Source organism: Aquarana catesbeiana, linkage group LG03, assembly GCF_042186555.1.
Source record: "Aquarana catesbeiana isolate 2022-GZ linkage group LG03, ASM4218655v1, whole genome shotgun sequence".
In the NCBI taxonomy this organism is placed as follows: domain Eukaryota; kingdom Metazoa; phylum Chordata; class Amphibia; order Anura; family Ranidae; genus Aquarana; species Aquarana catesbeiana.
In genome coordinates, this window is record NC_133326.1 from 248,002,580 (window position 1) to 248,025,101 (window position 22,522).

Consider the following 22,522-nt stretch of genomic DNA (forward strand, 5'->3'; position numbering starts at 1 on the left):
CCTCATAACTATCTTGTCGTAGTCTTTTGTTGTCAATAAGTCATTGGAGGCAGTAATTTCCAGAGGTGCTTGGTCTGGTTTTTCACCTTCATTCTGAAGGTCGTGGGTCGGCCCACCAGGGTGTCCAGTGGCAAGTTTCCGATATCGTTTGTTATATTTTGGCTGCCCTCTTTCCTGCGGAAGTATTTAATCAAAGTGTTCATCCATGGATCTGTCGATTTGGCACTTTCTACAGTTGGGGGTGTGGGGTGTGTATTGGCTATCTAAGCTGATCTCACCAATGCTTTGAAGCTACTTCCATTAGACCTGCCCGCTAGTAGTGGATGATAAATGATGCATGTCGTTTCACCACTGGGTTAACCTTTTGGATCAAAAGCAGTCCTTGCTTTGACGCCTTTGCCAAACACTCCATTGGTTCTTGGGTACCTGTAGGGGGGTCAGGGGAGAATTCATTTAGTTGATTTCCTGTTGCGTGCAGACCCTGGTTGCCACCCAGGGATCTGCATTCTCTCTCAGGGTGTATGCTGAGCTAACGTCCCACTTGACGACCCACAAAGTGGTAGGTCCGGCCTACACATAATTTATTCTGGCTTCTCTCTCGGCTCTAATCTCTTGATTGTGAGGTTGCCTGGAGTACTGGTCAGATAAGTCGGACCATTCATCTTTTGTCCGGTTCCCAGCCTGTTCCAAAGGGGGGCTTACAGTCACTTTGGGTAGGTTGAATCATGCCATGGGAATTATTCCTCAGGATGGAGTCTAGTTCTTCTTCCCCTGCTTCAGGACTCTGACTTGGTTGTCAGGTTACAAGTAGAAGCACGACCTGACTCAAATCATGTGAGACTAGTTTTCTGTGTGTCTGGTATGGTTTCTCCATGTTTATTCCACAACCATGAGCGGGGCTCTCGGAGGGTTTCAGTTGCCGTGGACTTAGTTGGTTTCGGCCATCTTGGGATATGAGTGGCTGGCCCCCGGAAGTTTTTTATCTGCCATAGTTGGTGCATACTTCGGTATTTTTTCGTTATTTGCCCTATATCTGGCAGTTGCAGTCACTTGAGGACCGGTTGGTTTGGGAGCTAAATGTTTACGGATGGTTGGCCATAGCCTAGTTTTAACAAAGTGGATTAGGGGGTTGGAAGATTTATCAGGTTCCTGATTCTGGCTGTCCATGCATTGCCACAGCGTATTGGTTTTATCCGCCAACACTATTGATCATATCTATTAGGTGTCCAGCACTTCAGACCCCAGAAAACTCCTGAAGTTTATCCTTTTTTGTGGCTCTCAAATTTCCCTTACCAAGAATAGACAGACAGGCCGGAGGTTCGTGGGAATTTTACACTACTACTTAACTGGATTTCGTTTTGAAATGCTCGATCTTCTCTCCAAATTATTTTGCAGGGGCTCCTCGGTCAGCCCTTTCTTCCTTTTCCCCCCACTTATCCTCTCACTACAAGCAGTTTGTTCTCATGACTGTGTTTACTCGGTAATTAGGCTCAGTCCATATCATTACAGGCCATTTTGTTTGGGATCTGGGCAGTTTTGCAAGTTCCAAACAGGGGGGTCCCTTCATATCAAATTCATGGGATGCTGGAATTCCTCTTGTTTTTAGCTGATACATACCGGATCCGTATACTGAAGCCACCTGGGCGTTCGTTACTTTACTAGACTGATTGTTTCCTACCCTTCATCAAGCTTTCTTATCACACCTACTTTTGTGTCTTTTTTTGCCCTCTTTTAGGCATACTGACCAGCTAGGCCAAGGCACATCTCAGGTCTTGGTAGTTAGGGTATCGCATTTCCAAGTGAAGACTCTGACTTCAAGTCTACTTTTAGCGGATCGGAGGGCAGACGGGTGTCAGCTGACACATCTCCACTGACATCTGTCTCCCCATAGGAGTCAATGGATGGCCTGCTGGGCCTAAGAGAAAATCAGGAAATGGGAGCTGCAAATTCAATGCCTATGTTGTGAAATTTGAGAATGATTTTTTTTCACAATGTCTGCAGCTAGAGAGGTCAGTAAGAGCTTGTCTTAAAGTGTTTTTGCTGCTTGTTAAGTATATGTAACTACTTTAATGCACGTAGTCTAGGTACAGGTGCTTCGAACTAAGTTTTTTTGAGACCTGACAGGAAACTGTTTAGTTAACCTGATACTAAATTTTAAAAGGAACTACTTTTGCAGCCTGTAAAATTTTTGTTACAGAAGCTAAAAAGGTGATTTACCCCTTTTGGTATCCTTTTTGTAGTTCTTTTATCAATATGTTAGAAAATGTAATATCCTGTAGATGAGTCTTTAAACACATTTCTAAGTATTGACTGTGCGAGGCCCTACCACTGTGTAAATAGTTGTACAAAGGACACAGGATTCGCGCTTATGCAGTGTGCGAGACTCCGGAGTATCGACTATGAGCAGAGAAAACTTTATTTACTGCTTTTCTCTTGATTTTGGTATTACTGGATTGGACTCTGTAGTTTGGAGATTTCAGAGTGCTTTTGGGAGGGAAGAAATATCCAACCCAGGGTCCAGAGAGAGAAAGTCTGGAAGATTGAGAAGGCTGGGACAATTGGGTATGTCCATGGGACTGAAGGTATCTAAGTCTCAGAAAAATTAGAGCGCCTAGGTTGTCAGAAGGACCCAAATTGCAAGGCCAGGAGTGCGCTCATACAGCAGGTAGCTGTAACTAAAGGCTGAGTGAGCTAGGAGAAAGCTCAGAGAGCCAGGTAAGATGGTGAGACAGTCTGAGGGACCAGTGCAAGAGCAGTGGTTCTGTTGAAGAGGGAGTCAGGTGGGATAGCCAGCTATAGATGGGAGCAAGTGGTATCTTTTTTGCATCACTGTTGTGTTTTTTGGTCAGGCAATGCACCAACACCTTTACAGCCATTGTACTACATGCTGGGTGTTCAGTGTGCCCCTGTACCTTTAAGAAGGATTGGCTTCCCTTCAGTCCACCTGCTCTCACCTATCCATCAGAATGTATGTGCCTCCACTGTGGGGACACTTATAAGTTAGTGTTAGGTACCACAGATACCGGGGTGCTTTGACAAGGCTCTGTGGCTTACGCATGCATTTGCAAATGTGTGCACACTAAACCCCTGCTTTTAACGCATACTGTTAGACAGGTTATTTGGTTGTCTGCGGGCTGGTCGGTAAGTTAAGCTTGGTTTCTCCCTTGGTTTTATCCTTGGCCTTGTTTGTACCAGAGGAAAGGAGAAAGCTGGCAAGTCATGTGATCGCAATCTCGGCTGTGAAATGAGGTATTTGCAGCATTTATTTTTGTAAATCACACACAGAGGGGGATACTACAATAGGAGGCAGTGCTTACAGTGTATACAGGTTAGAGTGGCTTAACAACCACTTTAACACAATGTACAGAACCTATTGTGTTGCAGGGCTTCATAGCTATTGCACATTTTCCTGTGGCTGTGATCTCACTTCTTTTAGAGTTGTTGTCTAGTGAATCTACAAACTGAGGAATGTAACATTAGAAGACAAATAAGGTCACTGTCTTAAACTGATGTAACACTAAGCTTGTTACCTCTAATCGCAAGAGTATTACATTGACTTTTTAGTGGCATAATGTATGTAGCTTGGATGCATGTAATAAAAGGCTGGTGTAGCATTTAATCCCTGCATATGCTGTACCTAATATATTTATTGCCAGAACAGTGGACTACTTTGTAGCATGTGACTACCTGTTAAAAACACGCTCATTCAGCTGTAATAGGAGAGGTGCATGCTGTACCAGCTAAGTAACAGAGCACCTGACGTAACTGAAAAGCAAGGTCACTTGAATTCTGGAACATGCAGCCTGAGGACACAGCACAATAGAAATGAAAAACATCAATATTTTCTTTTTAAATCTTATCAAAAGTGTGTCTAATACACATGATGATGAGTGATGAGCAGTTTAAAGGCTTACACAATGGAAGGAAAAAAAAAAAAATCTATTGTAAAAAAAAAATTTTTTTTACCAAAGCTGTGTCTTTTAATATATGTGGATAATGGATTCATGAGCAGTGTGAAGACTCTTTCTGTAGCAGAGAAAGGGTACCAGTAAAACCTCACATGACTTGGCTGGCCAGTGGACTGAAAAAGTCTGCATTACAGAATGCCTTGCCCTTCCAGCAGGCCCACTTCTCTTACTTCTCCGTCTTTTAACACTCCTTGACGTCCCTATGATTCTACTGCTAGAAGGATAATAATCCTTAAAGCGAAAGGGGAAGTTCCACTTGTCTGCCTCCTCCCCTTCCTCTATTTTGGGACAAATGTGTTTTGGCACATTAATTTTTTGGGGGGGAGAGAGTATCTTTTAATAAGTACCCACTCCCACTTTTGCTTGAAATGCCTAGGTGATCAGAGTGGAAGTTCAGCCCTTTCCATCTGCGAACGTGAAACCATATGTGAAGTCACAAGGAGTCACAGCCAGCTGCCCACACTAAAGATGCCAGCGCCGAGGACCACAAGACCGGTGAAGAACCGTCCCGGGTGAGGACAGCGCTGGATCCTTGGACAGGTAAGAGTCCTTTTTATTTAAAGTCAGCAAATACAGTATTGTCAGTATGCTGATTTTAAATTTTTTGTGTTTTTAAAGAGTTTTTAGATTTAGGTTTGGCCCAACTGGTCACATTTGGAGATGAATTGGCATGGATTTTTTTTTAATAGGATTGTATTTTATGTTTTGTTTAAAACTGGTATTGAGTCAGTGGCCTTGATGTTGATGTGCTGTTCCAACATTTAAAATAGGAAAGTAAATTTATATAAATTTAGGCATTAATGTGTTCCTCTAAAATTTTAACCCTCTCTCTCTCTCTAATTAATATATATATATATATATATATATATATATATATATATATATATATATATATATATTCTCTCTCTCTCTCTCTCTCTCTCTCTCTCTCTCTCTCTCTCTCTATATATATATATATATTTGTGCAAAAAAGAAGAATTTAAATCCACCATGTGAGTTGTAACCAACTGTACCTGTACAAAGAGTTGCTAAAACTAAAAAGTGCTGATAACATTCATATAAAGAATATTGTCACTGGTGTATGCACAACATAACAACCAAAAAACAAAATGTATAAGTTCATATAAAAACAGTTGAAAAGTGGAACTTCTGCTTTAAGGACTCCTGACCCCCTGACATGTCTTATTTGGCATGTCATTTTTTGGGGGGAGGGGAGCAGGTACCCAGTTTCGACTCGCACATGCACAGTGCACATTTGTCTGTGAAGCCACAAGCTGTCACAGCTGGGTGCCCACACTAGTGATGCCGGCGCAGCAGAGAGGCAGAGAAAAGAACCAAGGCTTTGGGCGGCTGCATCGGTGGATCATGGGACAGGTGAGTGTGTGTTTATTAAAAGTCAGCAGCTACACTTTTTGTAGCTGCCGACTTTTAATTAACACAGAAACGGCTGGAACTCCACTTTGGTAGCTCTTTCTGAAGGTCCTTATATTTCCACCTGCCTCTAGGGATCCTTCTATGGTTAGCCCGGCTTGTGGGTCTCTATGGTGGGTGGTACCTTCTCTATGATGGTCCTGGGATCCCTCCCAGTATCCTCCGTGGTGGTAGTATATAAGGAAAAGATTCCCAATAGTGTAGTATTGTTTTTCCAGTTTATCCTATAAAAATGGCTAATTTACTCACTTTTTTACAAAGGCTTTTGAAACATTTACTCCACGAGCGGCAAGCTTATACTCCTGCGTCACTTCCGGTATGCCTATCGCTCAATCCCGACGCGTAGCGTCACGCCCACGCGACTTCATTAAAACACCAGACAATACATTTTGGTTATTTGTTTTTATGTTGTGCATACACCAGTGACGATATTCTTTATATGAATGTTATCAGCACTTTTTAGTTGTAGCAACTCTTTGTACAGGGATTGATTGGTACATTGGTTACTACTCACTTTGTGGATTTATATTCTTCTTCTTTTTTGCATTGTGTCATTTAATTTGCACAAGATATATAGATACCGATATAGATAATATAATATAATTTTAGAGGAACACATTAATGAATGCATACATTTACTTTCTTATTTTGTATGTTGGCACCTAACAGTGCAGCACCATCACTGTATTAGATATCACACCCCATTAGCCACGGATCAGCTAACCGGTGCCTGTGGCAGTTAGGTATTATAACACATTTAAAGTGATAGCGTGGGAGCACTATCCTTCAAGTCAGTAGGCTTATGGTCTATTATAAAGATGTTCATAGGCGTGCGCACAGGGTGTTCCAGGTGTGCCTGGGCAGACACTAATCACCTAGTGGGGTGCAGATTCCCCCTGTTTAGACCTCTGATATTTCCCCAAAGCCCCCCTAATGGGTCTCCTAAAATAAACTAATTGTAAAAGATAATAAAAACATAACAAAAATAAAAACTACTGACACCAATCTCTGCTCTGCTGATACCGTCAGTATATACTGTATACACGCAAATGTGTTTGAGCTTTGGGGTGCACACCCTAATGCAATAGACTGTGCACACTTATGAACACCTATGAAGATGTTGATGTTCTGGATGGGTGCTGGGCATATACACAGTGCTCAGGGGTATAACTGCAGATTATTAGACCCCATAGCAAAATTTTGATATGGTGCCCCCAGCGTCATCTCTATTGACATTGATCTTAACATAATGTATGTCTAAACCAAGGACCGGTAGCAGGAGAGCTGCATAATCAGAAAATTATTAGGGGCCAGTGCTGTCCACAGAAGTTGTCAGGGAAGAGGGGGGACATAAGTGCAGGGAATTATTTTTTTTGTTTCAGGCTGTGTTCGCACTGATGTGCGGAGTCGCTCACAGCGGGGGTCCAGTGCGTCATTGTTCTCAGTTTCAGGGACGAATCGTGCCCACAATTTTGCCTGAATTTGGACCTGAAATGGAACCAAAGACGCACAGGCCTGTGCAATACGCTCCACAGCCACCCCGGAGATGTGTGAACCGGCTCACTTGACAGCCGGTCACACTCTCCAGTCATGCGGGAAAACCCACATCCAATTCGCATCAATGTGAACCCAGCCTAAAGTGGTCCTAAAGGCTCAAGGTTTTTACTTTCATGCCAAGCATGAAGGTAAAAAACCTTCTGTGTGCAGCCCCCCAGCCCCCCTTATTTGAGCCCCATTGCGATCCAGAGATGTGCATGAGTCCATTACAGCCAGTGAGCCAATGAAGATAGCGAGAGACACACAGAGCAGCGGCTAGGGAGCGAGCCTGCTTGGGTGGCTGCTTGCTCTGGGGCACTCGGGAGGAGGGAGGGGCCAGGAGCTCCGGCAGGGAATGCAAGTGTCATGCTTACCCTTAATGCAGGGGGTCAGACACTATAACTGGCTTCTGTGTTCTTCACATACAGGTATAGCTCATGAAATTGGAATATCCTCAAAAAGTTCATTTATTTCAGTAATTCATTTAAAAAAGTGAAACTCATATATTATTCATATATTATATAGATTCATTACACAAAGGGTGATATATTTCAAGCATTTCTTTCTTTAATTTTGATGATTATGGCTTACAGCTAATGAAAACCCCAAATTCAGTATCTGAGAAAATTAGAATATTACATAAGACCAATAAAAAAAAAAAGGATTTTTAATACAGAAATGTTTGCATAGCAAACTAGCTCATTATGTATTACTTACCTTAGATCAAGCCCCCGCAGCAGTCTTTGTACACCATTCCGCGACATCGCTCCCGGAGTTACTTCTGGGTATTGTGGGCTCCGGCGCTGTGATTGGCCGGAGCCGCTATGACGTCACTCCTGCGCATGCGCGTGGCACACTAGCTGAAGCAATGACACGGACGTGCCATTGCTTCAGTGCGCATGATCAAACATCGGGCTGATCCCTAGTCTGCAACCAGAGGCTGGCCACAATCAATCACCTTGCAGATGGACAGACAAGGAGAATGCCACAGCCAAAACCAGGATGCTGGAACCAGCAGCTATGATGGGGCAGTAGAGCACAAAATTGTAAAAAAAAAAAAAAAAAAATTATAATCTTCTTTTAAATTGGAAAAAAAAAAAAAAAAAAAGATTACTTTTTTTTTTTTTTTTTACATACTGTTACCAGTCAGTGTCCCTAATCACCGACACACCAGTTATATGCACCTCTGAAAAGAAGGGGAAAAATAATTTTTTTATATTTCTTCATTTTTTCCAAGAATTGTGTCAAAAAAATTACAACTTCGAAAAACTCGCCATGCCTCTTACTAAATACCTTGAACTGTCTACTTTCCAAAAAAAGTCATTTGGGGGGTATTTGTACTGTCCAGTCATTTTCGGGCCTCAAGAAATGAGTACATTGGTATTGATCAAGTTTCAAATATACTGTACAGTAGTTTATGGACTCTATAACTTTCCTACAGACTAAATAATATACACTGATTTGTGTTATTTTTACCAAAGAAATGTAGCAGAATACATTTTGGCCTAAATTTATGAAGAAAATATTTATCTGCAAAATTTTAAAATAGAAAGAAGAAAAATGCGTTTTTTCCCCCCAAATTTTAAGTCTTTCATTGTTTATATAGCAAAAAAAAAGTAAGTGTGGTGATTAAATACCACCAAAAGAAAGCGCTATCTGTGTGAAAAAAAATATATACAAATTTTATTTGGCTACAGTGTTGCATGACTGCGCAATTGTCATTCAAAATACACTAAAAGCTGAAAATTGGCCTGGGCAGAAAGGGGTTGAAAGTGTTGGGTATTGACGTGGTTAAAAAAAAAAAAAAAAAAAGAGTTGTACAAGCAATAATAATGACCATCATAATATATAAATAATATCAATAATATAAAAATATTTATTACAGGTACCAAAAATTTACACAGTGCATTGTACATTCACATCAGCCCCTGTGCTCAAGGAGCTTACAATTTAAGTTCCATAGTTTCATGGTTCAGGTGCTGAGGACGCCTGTGCTGCAAGGCAGAAGTGCTAACCACTAAGCCACTGTGCTGCACAATATTTTATCTCATGACTTAATTGTTAGCATACCATTATTCTTTACCTCTAAAACAAACTTCTGGGTTTTTGTTACAGGTCATTTACTGCGCCTTAAAGTGTTTCGAGAGGATCATGGCTCTTGGATGACCATGTTTTTCAGCACAATACTTTTCCTCTTTATCTTCTCACATATCTACAATATTTGTCTTCTTATGGCTGGAAATATGAGGTAAGCTTAAATTGTAGCTTGTGTTCAATGAAATTATGCTTCATGTGGTTTTGTTAGATGACTTTCTACACCAGGGTTTCTTAACCAGGGTTCCTCCAATGGTTGCTAGGGGTTCCTTGAGCAATGACCAATTTTTGCCTCTCAGATAAGTTCCCAGTGACACCAATAATCTTTTTAGCTATCTGTAGGGTGGGGATTCTTCCAGAAGACCACAGATGTAAAAAGCACTCTTCCACTGACCATCACACCAATGTATCATGAGTTGTAGATATAGACATTTTTAACAGGGGTTCCCTGAGACCGAAAGGTTATTTCAAGGGGTTCCTCCATGTTGAAAAGATTGAGAAAGTCTGTTCTACACCTTTTCCAGCTACATTTGTGTGGCAGTAACAAAAGCAGAGCCAAAAAAATTTATTCTATAGCGGCTCACCAATTTTTAGATGTGGATGGCTGCATTGGTTTTTTGTTTTTAGGCTTTATATTCTTTATTTTCACCTGCTGATTCAGCCATTAAATCGTTTTTTAACTTCCCTTCACAGACCAAGCTGTCCAGCAAAAGTGGGAGTTAGAAGGTTGAGACAACACTGAAAGGGGTGCTTACATTGGTCAGCCTTTATTTATGTAAAACCTTTATCTCAGAAAGGAAAAAAAGCAGGTGTAAATCAGGCCTTAGGCCTGATTTACACCTATGCAGGTTGCAGTTTGCATATTGCAATTTTCAATACACGCTTTTGATCCATTGAAGTCTATGGAACCAAAAACAAGAAAAAAGTCCTTGGCCCTTTCTATAAAATGCACAGATGTGAACTAAATCCATAGGAAACCATGTGAAATGGACTGTAGTGTGTTTCTGCAAAACTGAAAACGCACCAAAAAAACACATAGGTGTGAACCGAGCCTTAAAGGGAGTACTCCTAATCTCAGCTTGTTCCCTTTAAAAAAAGACACCTGTCCATAGAAGCAATCAATCAGATTCCAATCTCTGCACCATGGCTGAGATCAAAGCGCTCTCTAGGGATGTCAGGGACAAGATTGTAGGCTGGAATGGGCTACAAGACCACCAAGCAGCTTGGTGAGAGGGTGACAACAGTTGGTGCGATTATTCGAAAATGGAAGAAACACAAAATAACTGTCAATCTCCCTCGGTCTGGGGCTCCATGCAAGATCTCACCTTGTGGAGTTTCAGTGACCATGAAAACGGTGAGGAATCGGCCCAGAACTACACAATGAACTCAAGGCAGCTGGGACCATAGTCACCAAGAAAACAATTGGTAACACACTATGCCGTGAAGGACTGAAATCCTGCAGCTCCTGCAAGATCCCCCCTGTTCAAGAAAGCACATGTACAGGCCCGTCTGAAGTTTGCTAATAAACATCTGAATAATTCAGAGGAGAACTGGGTGAAAGTGTTGTGGTCAGATAAGACCAAAATCAAGCTCTTTGGCATCAACTCAACTTGCCCTGTTTGGAGGAGGAGGAGAAATGCTGCCTGTGACCCCAAGAACATGGAGGTGGAAACCATAATGAATTAGGGATGTTTTTATGCTAAGGGGACAGGACAACTTCACTGCATCAAAAGGACAATGGACAGGGCCATGTACCATCAAATCTTGTTCTGAGAACCTCCTTCCCTCAGCCAGGATATTAAAAATGAGTCGTGGATGGGTATTCCAGAATGACAATGACCTAAAACACACGGCCAAGGCAACAAAGGAGTGGCTCAAGAAGAAGCACATTAAGGTCCTGGAGTGGCCAAGCCAGTCTCCAGACCTTAATCCCATAGAAGCATGTGGAGGGAGCTGAAGGTTCGAGTTACCAAACGTCAGCCTCAAAACCTTAATGACTTGAAGAGGATCTGCAAAGAGGAGTGGGACAATATCTCTCTTGAGATGTGTGCAAACCTGGTGGCCAACTACAAGAAACGTCTGACCTCTGTGATTGTCAACAAGGGTTTTGCCACCAAGTACTAAGTCATGTTTTGCGACGGGGGGGCAAAAACTTATTTCACTCATTAAAATGCAAATCAATTTATAAATTATATTTATTTAATTTATTATATTTATATTTATTTATTTAATTATATTTTTAAATGCATTTTTCTGGATTTTTTTAGATGTTATTCTGTCTCTCACTGTTAAAACAAACCTACCATTAAAATTATAGACTGATCATTTCTTTGTCAGTGTCACAATTGCACTAATACGGCTTCAATCACCTCAAGTTTGTCAGTGGGGAAACGTACAAAATCAGCATGGGATCAAATACTTTCTTCCCTCACTGTATCTTTGTTGCTCCTCCATCTTGAATGCAGACACTCAGCCCTCGTTCACATTGAATGCAGTTTTGAAATTGTGCGACTTCATCTGAAATAATCATCATGTAAGTGCAACTTTGAAGACGTCTGTGCGGCTTCATGCAGAGATTTCTATGCAAGTCACACCTGAAATTGCCAAAAGTAGAGCAGGAACTACTTTTTTCAAATTGATGCAGCACTGCAAAGTCGGTGTTGCACCAATTTGAACATGGCCATTGCTGACAATAGGGTGCGACTTGTCAAATCGCATGACAAATCGCTCAAATACAAATGGGGGCTTTAACAGGAAGTGTGTTTATTGGCTGGATCACAAAGTCCAATAAAGGGGGGGGGGGGGGGACGAAAAAAAAAAGAAAACGAATGCAGCTGCCACATCTGTGGATTGGTAAATTGCAATATATTCCATTTTTGTTTTCAGATTATTACTATGTTAAAGCAGAGAAAATAGAGTCTTTCATTGGGGAGGGGTGCAAAATATGCAGACACCGCATTTTCATGTAAATAATATTAAAACAATGTGTGTTTAATAGTTTATGAAAAAAATGAATATTTATAATTTGCAATTATATACAGAATGTACATGGGGACACCCATATTTACTTAAAACATTCAAAATGTAAACGGATCCAGAAGTACTTAACCAGTACCAGATATTTATTCATCAAGTGCACAGGCTCTGCTTTTAGCTATGTGTTGCTGCACAGCGCCTTCTTACAATGTATGTCTATGGGGAACTAGAAGACTACTCTCATTGCAAAGTGAATGTTTACGGAGCTTTGTAAATAGAATTAAGCTGTGTTCATGCCAATCATCAATCAATCATGTGGTAGGCAAAAAGGATAGAGGAAGAGAAGAAAACAAGTATGAAAAATAGATGGATAATAAATATATTTTTAAGTATAAAAGGTTGTCTTATACGCCGGAAAATACGGTACTTGCATTTAGACACGTTTAGATGCATTTATGTATGAAATTATTTTATATTTACATATTGATGTGCATAAACGTGCATAATCTGCATATATATATATATATATATATATATATATATATATATATATATATATATATATACAAATACAACCCCAGATGTGTCCTAATTTATTTTTTATTTTTTGTAAATGCAGCACACATTTTAGCATTTTAGATTGTTGACTCAGCTGTGTGTATGGCCCCATTGATTGTTGCACTGCTGTAAACGAGCAGTGCCACCAATTGTTTTCTGTGTGTCCTAGAGGTGACAGGCATTTTACAGTGCAGTAAAACCCCTGTCATTGCACCATGTGTGATTTCAGCCTAAGCCCTGGTTCACATTGCAGCGATTTGGCATGCGATTTGACATGTCAAATCGCAATCCAAATCAGCGGCTATTACCAGCAGCGGCACGGTCCGAATCGGTGCGATGCTGACATTGCAGCGGCGCACCGTTTCCCAAAAGTAGTTTCTGTACTTTTGGCGACTTTGGGGTGCGATTTCCATAGACATCTGTGCAGGAATTCCTGCACAGATGTCTCTGAAATCACCCCCAAAATCGGGACTGACATGCGGGAATGAAATCGTGCGAGTTCAGCTGATCTCACATGATTTCATTCCCACTGTCAGTGTGAACCTGGGCTAGTGCCTGGTACACACGATGAGCTTATCGGACGAATGCATGCTAGTCTCATATTGAAAATTAAGAGGTTACGAAAATTATCGTACGACAGAATAAAAATTCGGAAGTGATGTCATGTGTTGTATTTGTATTGTATTTTTGGTTGAAAACTGTACTGATTGAACAAAAATCGCATGATCTGGTATCGCACAAGAAAAATGTTAGGGTTTGTCCCATCTGATAATATCAGATGAACTGTCATGATTCGCTCTCGAAAGCTATATACTAGTGATCAGATTATCATAAGATCGCTTTGAAATCGATATTTTCGTACATTTTCCAATCATGTGTATGGGCCTTTAGACTTTATGCACTCTTTTTTTCTATTGATGCTTTTTTCTCCTACAGAAGTTTAGCAGCAGCAAAAATGCAGTAGAGGCCGCATTTTTTGAATTCGCGTTTATGCGTATTAATTTATTTTATTTATTTGTTTCAGGTACTTGTATAGCGCCGTCAATTTACGTAGCGCTTTACATATAAATTGTACATTCACCAGTCCCTACCATCAAGGAGCTTACAATCTAAGGTCTTTAAGGCTCGATTCACATCTATGCATGTTGCTTTTGAGCGTTTCTGCAGTGCTTTTTTCAGTGCATGGCGCGTTTTTGGACACGCGGTTTTACCGTGATTTTACTGCGATTTGCGCTTTTTTTTGCACTCTATATAGCTGGCTGCTAAGGAGGGGGCCAGGAAGCCATCCGCCGCGTCCTTAACAACCATGGAGTCATCAGTTGTCAGCGGGCTACCTGCTGAATGTAAAAAAAACCCAAATTGCCGGCAAAAAAAAATTGAGAGAAAAAACAGCCTGGGGTCCCCTCCCCGTCCATACCAGGCCCTTGGGTCTAGTATGGATACGGAGGGGACCCCCGTGCCAAAAATTTAAAAAAAAAACGGCGTGGGGATCCTCCCAAAATTCATACCAGACCCTTATCTGAGCATGCAGCCCGGCAGGTCAAGAAAGGGAGGGCACGAGCGAGCGCCCCCCCCCCCCCCCGAACCATACCAGGCTCCATGCCCTCAACATGGGGGGGTGGGTGCTTTGGGGGCAAGGGCCTCTTCCCGACAACCCTTGTGCAGTGGTTGTCAGGGACTGCGGGCAGGGGGCTTATCGGAATCCCCAATTCCCGGCCCCCCCTATGTGAATGAGTATGGGGTACATTGTACCCCTACCCATTCACTATAAAAATAAAAAAGTAGTATAGTGTGAAAAAATACAGTAGACAGTTTTTGACAAGTCTTTTATTAAAAATCTTCTTCTTCTCCGCTTCTTCCTCCGGTCTTCCTCCATCTTCTCCCGCATCTTCATCCTCCTCTCCTTCTCCCCCTGCTTCATCTTCCGCTCTTCTTCTGTCTTCTTTGTCCGGTGTTCTTCTTCCTCTGCCGCCGCTTCAGCCAATTTAGACAGGAGCCAATTAACCTACCAGCATATCTTTAGAGTGTGGGAGGAAACCGGAGTACCCGGAGGAAACCCACTCAGGCACAGAGAGAACATGCAAACTCCAGGCAGATGGTGTCATGGTTGGGATTCAAATACATTCTGTTGGCCAAAACTCTTGCCATTAGAATGCATTAACATGGGAATGTGCTTCATTGTGTGTTTATGCACGTGTAGGCACTTTTGAATATTTCTTATACTCAAAATCTCCTCTCCTGAACGCACAAGTGATGGATTTTTTTTTCTGCCTCTAAACTCCTGTGTTTGCATGGACACATAGGTTACCATGGAAAGGCGTTTAGAGGCTGGAGAAAAGCTCAAATGCCTGAAAAAGCAGTGTTTTTGAGCTCAAGCGTGCATGAGGCCTTACAATCACCACTGTTACTGCTGTCAAAGTGTTTATAGTCACCACTGTCAGTGTTTATAAACCCTGTTCAGTTGTGAATTTAGAGATAAAAAAATAATATTACTTTTGTATTTACCCACAGATTAAAGTAGTACTAAAGGCAAACCTTTTTTTCAGTTGGCAAAGCTTAGGGGAAGGTTATAACCCCTGTAATTTTTTTTTTCTCTATTTGGCAGGTTTCATCTTTCTTCCTGCGCCACAGCTTAAACAGGAAGTTATTGAAAATCCCTCCAAAAAGAGAATTCTTGGTTGTCACCATGGTAACCAGAACTAGTGTCCTCCCAATGGAAGATTTTGCTATCTATTACTGTTCTGGGTACAATCCAGAATTTGAGAATTTCTTTTAGGCCTGGCTCACACTGCCGCGACTTCAAAGTTGCACGACTTTGAAGCCGTCATCCCAGCACGACTTTGTCACGACTTGCATACGACTTCTTTAACAGAAGTCAATGCAAGGTGTGCCGAAGTTGGAGCAAAAGTAGTGCAGGAACCTTTTTCTAAGTCGGAGCTACTCAAGTCACTCCTATTAGAACAGTTCCATTGCACTTAATGGGGTGTGACTTGTGATGCGACGTGCTCTCAAAGTGGGAGTGCATATCGCACCAGTGTGAACCGGGCCTTACTTTGAGCCCTGGTTCACATTGGTGCGATTTGACATGCGATTTGACATGTGAAACCGGCGGCAATGGCACCGTCCTAATCGGTGTGACGCCACATTTACGCCGCCGCAACGATTTCCAAAAGTAGATTCTGTACTACTTTTGGCGATTTCGGGGTGTGATTTCCATTGGCATCTGTGCAAAAACCCGCACACATGTTTCTGAAATCGTCCCCGAAGTCGGGACTGACATGCGGGAATGAAAGCTTTCATTCCCGCACTCAGTGTGAACCTAGGCTTACTCCCAGTAATGACAATAAACAGGACAAATAGAGAGAGCGTGCCACCCCCTAAAGACAGCAATAAAGACCTGACAGGTGCGCTAATTACTCTCCTCTCAATCCAAAACTATAAAAAAAAATTTGCCTTTAGTTACGTTTTAAAGGGGTGAGCTTTGATCTGCATATGATGGATAAAGCATTCTGACAAATAAAATTTTTTGTAATTTGTGCATATTTAATCCTGCATTATCCCTTAGTTGACCCTATCAGTACTAATTAACTGCCCCCTCCCCTTCTCCCCTTAGCTATTATTTTCCTGCTGATTTTTTGTTTATTTCTAGTTTTCTAACCATTAATATTTAACCCCTAGGCGTCGACATTGCGCAAATATGTGGTCTCAAGGTGGGTGAGCCTTCGCGCCAAGCGGTCGCATATTTGCATACCGATTAGCAGACACAGCTCTGCCGAGAGCCAATCGCAGCGGTCACATGATTATTCCCCCGACCCATTTCCTGTCATGTAAAACCTCTGAAGGGGCCGGGAGGCTACGGCGCAAAGAGGTTAAACTTTATTTCATTTTGTTCAATAACTTTCTCAATAAAAAAAGCACAAACCTGAAAACAAAAGGCCTTTTAGTTCATTTGTAAATAACGATGCAATTGTACAAGCATCATAATTTGAGTGTAATTTTAAATTGGAAAAATTGTAAAATAAAATGTATACTTAGATAAAATGTATCTACAGTAACACTGATTTTAAACTAATTTAAACTGATTAAAACAGAAAACAAAGTGTATTTTTTAATTTTGTCAATAGATTGCATAAATAATAAAATTATTTTTTAAGACAATATCATCTGTTTTTTCATAAAAATGTATATGTGTATTATTATTATTTAATATCTTATAATGAAAAAGTTATTGCTGAATAACTAAGAGCAGATGTGGTTATAATTATCTACTTATTGCAAACATTTTTGCTTTTTACTATAAATTTAGAAACGTATACGTCTTCCAATTGTCATTTTCAGTATGCCGGGCTATATTATGCAAACTTCATCCTCCTTATGTCCCACTTTTCAGTGCTCTGCACTCTCTGTAGAGCAGCAATAAAGGCCTAATTCACTGAATGCAGGGCTTTGCCAGAGGTCTAAGAGGTTGCTGTGTCAGTTTATTTTCTGCAGTACAATAAGCATCTAGATACACTAGACTTTAAAATAATCTTAAAGTGGTTGTAAACTCTCAGAAAAAAAAAAAAAAACAAACAAACAAAAGAAAAAAAAAACTGCAAGACAAAGGCCTAATGACAAGACAAATGCAAGACAAAGTCATAGCTCGTTATGAAATACCTACCTTAGATCGAAGCTGTTGCAGCGGTCCCCGCACACCGCTGTGGCCAGCAACATGTCTCCCGGAGTTATTTCCAGGTTCGCAGGCTCCGGAGCAGTGATTGGCTGGAGCCGCGATGACGTCACTCCAGCGCATGCGCGTGGGAGCCGCCGGTCATGGCACAGCTACTGAAGAAACGGCACATGTGAGCTGTTTCTTCAGTGCGTATGTGCCGATGACATCGACACATGCAGATACAGTGAATATCTCCTAAATGGTGCAAGTTTAGGAGATATTCACGCTACCTACAGGTAAGCCTTTACCTGTAGGTAAAAGTGGTAGTACAGGGTGTACAAACACTTTAAGGAACCCTGTGAAATATTGCATCTATCTCCAAAGGTTAATGCTTAACTGTATTTTTTTAGGTTAGTTGTTTCAAGGTAATGGGCATTTCTTTTAGCACTTGCATTTGTCACTGAAGTGACTCTCTTTTACCTGCCTTCTGTTGAAACCGTAGTTGGACACCCATGCTTGTACGATGTGACCTGTCAATACCTGGGTTTAAGATACAGGTGACTTTACTACCAAGTGGTCCACTACCTGCATAAACCGCTGGAGTTCATAGAATTTAGGACCCCGTGTGATTATAACTTGAACAGGAAAGACTCTGCTAATAAGGTATCTACTGAGGATTTTAAGAGCTTGCTCTGAGGAATGTGCAGTAGTAGTACTTGGAGCTTTTCTTTAATTTGGTGCTGTACTGCATGCTATTTTCTAAACTCACTAGGTGGCAGCATACTACCATTATAAATGCTTATATACAGTATTACCTTAGTATTTCTTGAAAATAATGTAATAAGGCTCACAGTTAAAATAACATGTTATTACTGTTTTCCCACCATAATGTGGATCAGGAAGACATTTAGGTAAAAGCTTATCCCCATTGTGTAATGTTCGTTAATGTTCGTTAGATTTACTGCCCACGTTAAACACAGTAATGTTGCACATGTCTGTATTCTGTGGCCATATAAAACTAAGAAAACTGGGTTTGCTTGTAATTCTAAAATCGGGTCACCTAAGCTGCCTATAGATTTTGGAGGGCAGTTGATTGTGCCTAATTGCCTTCAGGACAAACAAATGCCACAGCACTTTATTATCTTAAAGCTTTATTCAGCTGAACTTACCAGTATCTTCTATGTACATAGGGAACGGTAGAAAGAAGGGTGCTGTGCCAGGTATTGGGGGGAGTTGGTTTTCTATCTCTTTGCTGCCGGCCAGCTCAGGGGTCATCCATAGCTCAAAAAATGCTACATTGGGCAGATGTCATCTTACCTCTGTATACCCTTAGGCTATGTGCAGATAGATTGTCTGCATTGTGTCCTCCGTTATTTGTTGACTGCAGGTTACAATCAAGCTGTTACAGGGGTTATAAACCTATGTGTTTTTTCACCTTAATGCATCCTATGATGCATTAAGACCAACCCCCAAGCCCCCTTGTTTTACTTACCTGAGCCCTCGAACTTCACCCACGGGGACACACTGTCCCTTTGCCTGGGGTTCTCGGCTCTTGACAATCACTTTAAACTGGGCATTGAAGACAAATGATGGACATCAAGAATTGGGACTAATCGAGGGCAAGCAGGACACTTGCATCACACCTCAAAGCAAGCCATGTCAATAACAGGAGTAGTCAATACAGGAACGGATGCAGGAACACAGGTAATAGCTGCAGATCAGACAGCACTGGCAGAAAGAACTGCTGCAGTTTAAAAGGTGTCATTGGCGACAACATTAGCAGCGGGCGCGTGTGGTTATGCACAAACGGGCACCCATACATTTGCACCTGTAGACGTCTAGAAGCTTCAGTTTTACTAGTGCCTTCCTGACACAGTGATTTTGGATATCTTCACTAGGGAGACTTTTAAAGGGAAATAACATGCATAAAATATGTTCAATTCATCTTATGTGAAAATGGTTGCTGAAATGAATATTGTGACAACAGGGTTTCTATAATATTTGCCTTCTTCTTTGTAAACCTTGTCAAATAATTGTGCCTTGTATGCCTGTTCACCTGTTTTTTTGATTCTAATATTTTTGCCACCTGTTAAATGTATATGGAGCAATTTAGCAATATAATAATCAGCTTTTTTAATAAAAATGTAAGAGATAATCTTGATGTAGTAATCTTATCTTTATATGTTATTTCATTAGAAACCTTGGTTCCATGTTGAATTTGTATTTAAATATGTACATAGTGACAGCCTGGGTGCCTAGTCTCTTATCTCAGCAGTGTTTAAAGTACATGGGTTTTTTTTTTGTTTTACAATATATGTTTTTTATAGAAAAAAGAGAGATTAAACAGAGGTTTGATCATGAGGTAAGTACACATTACGCATGACAAAACAAGCAACAATGAGGCGCACAAATTCAGGATCACATTATGACTACTGTGCTTATAAGCAAAACAGTTAAAATCAAAGAAACACACCATGTCATTTAGTCCAAGGAAAAAGAAAGCATTCAGCTACGTAAGTATCAAAACTAGTATATCTTAATAACGTTTCTAAAGTACATGTTTTAGTTTCTGAGAGCCCATTCACACAGGGGCAACTTTGGATCCGACTTCAAGTCGCCCCAAGTCGCCCCTAGTCGCCTCAAGTCGAAAAAAATCAATGTAAGTGAATGGATCTGTCTTAATGCACACTACTGCAGTCGCTCCGACTTCAGAAAAGGTTCCTGTACTACTTCAATCCGACTTGAAGGCAACTTGTACCCATTGATTTCAATGGAAGTTGCCTCCAAGTCTGATCACTGTTCATACTGAGGCAACTTTACAGGAAGCAGAAAAGAAACAGAAAGTAATTTCCTCCACTAAACAGCCAGCCCCCTCCTTCTCACACACAGCTGATAAGCTCTGATTGGCCACTTGTAAAGTTCCCTGTCCTGGAGGCGACTTCAAGTTGTGTTGTAAGTTGCCCCAAGTCGTGCTGTGATTCATACTCAAGTCGTGTCCAAGTTGCCTCCCAAAGTCGTGCTGGAAGTCGTGTTGCCCCTGTGTGAATGGGCAGGACATGTTTATTTGAATTTTGCTAAAGCATTTGATACTATACCTCGATTTACAAATTCATTTTTAATTTACATATTAGGGTATATATGTACATACATGGATAGAAAACAGTTACGGAATACACCCAAAAAAGAATTACTCATTTTCTAAATAGCCTATGTTTGTGAGTGGTGTGCCTCAGGATTCTGTCTTGGGACCAATACTGTTTAACTTGTTTAGAAATGATATAGAGGTTAGAATTAAGAGTTCAATTTCATTGTTTGCTGATGATACAAAATTGTGCAGGGTAATGAACTCAGCACAAGATATAGCAACTTTGCAATAAGACATTGATAAAGCAGAAGGCTGGGCAGCTACATGATAGATGAGGTTTAATATTGAAAAATATAAAGTTATGCACTTGAAGGCTAAAAATATGCATGCAAAATATTCATTAGAAGGAACTAGTTTGAGAAAATTGGTAAAGGAAGAGGTTTTGGTGGTCCTTTTCCATCACCAAGCAATAATGTGCAGTGCTGAGGTGCAAAGAACAAAGCCAGCAGAATCCTCTTATTCATTAATAAGGTATTTATTCAAGATTCAAGATTTACAATACACTGGTTTGGCCTCATCTTGAGTATGGAGTTTAGTTTTGGTAACCAGTCCACAAGAAAGATGTTTTTGAACTAGAAAGAGCTCAGAGAAGGGCAACAAAATTAATAATAGGGGTGATGGACCTCAGTTGTGAGGAACATAGTTTATACTTATTTATGTTGGAGAAGAGGTCATTAAGAGGAGACATGATTCTAATGTATGCAGCACTTAAAGTGGTTCTCCACTCTGGGAAAAAAAAAATTAAAGTCAGCAGCTACAAAATCCTGTAGCTGCTGACTTTTAATAACAGCACACTTACCATGTCCAGGGATCCAGTCAGGTCCTCACGCTGGCTAGTTCTTCATGAGTCTTTGAGTTCCCGGTGCCAGCATCTTAACTGTGGGCAGTTAGCTTTGCTGCTAGCGGCCTCAGAGCCGGCTGCCCACTGCACATGTATGAGCTGTGCTGCGCTTTGTGAATGGTCCTGTAGTCTTCTGGGACCCGTGACGTGTCGCAGAAGACTATGGGGAGGGGGAGGGGAGAACTTCAATTTGGATCGCCTAGGTGATCCGAGCAGAAGTGGGAGAGGGTACCTGTCAAAGCTAGGTACCCACTGCCCCTGAAAAAAATGACCTGCCAAATGTGGCAAAGGAGGGGGGGGGGGACTTAAAGCGGAACTTCCCCTTTTGGGAGCCAGTCATAATGTAAGGTTGTAAGAAGAGAGGTTTAATCTTAAACTGCATAAGGGGTTATTTGCTGTTACAGTGGTGAAAATGTCGTCTACTGTGAACATATACAAGAGTATGGGAATTCTTAGAAACTTAGAAATATGTATCTAACTCCAAGAGCAAAGATATAAAATAGTTTAGCTGAACAGTACTTAGATCTGGTGGCTGCATTGGTTTTGTTCCTTTATTTTCACCTGGTCATAAATGTGCTACCCAGGGGTGTTGCTAGGTCTACAAATGATCTGGGGTTAGAGCCCAGAGCAGCGAAGTAAACAAAATTATACGCTTGGGTGGGCATACACATGTATATAATATACATGTGTTTGTGTATGATATCTCTCTCTCTCTCTCTCTCTCTCTCTCTCTCTCTCTCTCTCTCTCTATCTTTATACATATATAAATATATAAATACATATCTGAGTGCAGATTCCCCCTTACATCAGGGTCCCCAGAGCCCCCCTCATTACATCAGGGTCCCCAGAGAGCCCCTTCCTTACATCGGGGTCCCCAGAGAACCCCTTCCCTTACACTAGGATCCCCAGAGAGCCTCCCCCTTACATCAGGTTCCCCAGAGAGCCCCAGGGCTCAGGAGTGCGCTACATAAACAATGCAGGGCCCAGCTGTGCCCATCTATGCAGGCTCACCAGTGCCCAGCAATGCAGCCTCACCAGTGTTCAGCACTGCACCCCCCACTGTATTGTCCTCTGTCCCCTGCACCCCCACCCCACTGTAGTGTCCTCTGTCCCCTGCACCCCCCTGTAGTATTCTCTGTCCCCTGCTCCCCCCTGTAGTATCCTCTGTCCCCTACACCCCCCACCCCACTGTAGTGTCCTTTGTCCCCTGCACCCCCCTACATAGTGTCTTCCATCCCCTGCACCCCCCACCGTAGTGTCTTCCGTCCCCTGCACCCTCCACCGTAGTGTCTTCCGTCCCCTGCACCTCCCCACCGTAGTGT

General features: G+C 41.5%; 1 protein-coding gene across 4 annotated transcripts in view; it reads left to right on the forward strand.

The window, feature by feature from the left end:
* TMEM117 (transmembrane protein 117) overlaps positions 1-22,522 on the forward strand; it is a 440,409-nt gene that overhangs the window by 89,586 nt on the left and 328,301 nt on the right. For all 4 annotated transcript variants that reach the window (XM_073619948.1, XM_073619951.1, XM_073619950.1 and 1 more), the window contains one exon: positions 9,051-9,183. In XM_073619948.1, the coding sequence (XP_073476049.1) occupies positions 9,051-9,183 (133 nt within the window). The remainder of the gene's footprint in view (positions 1-9,050; positions 9,184-22,522) is intronic.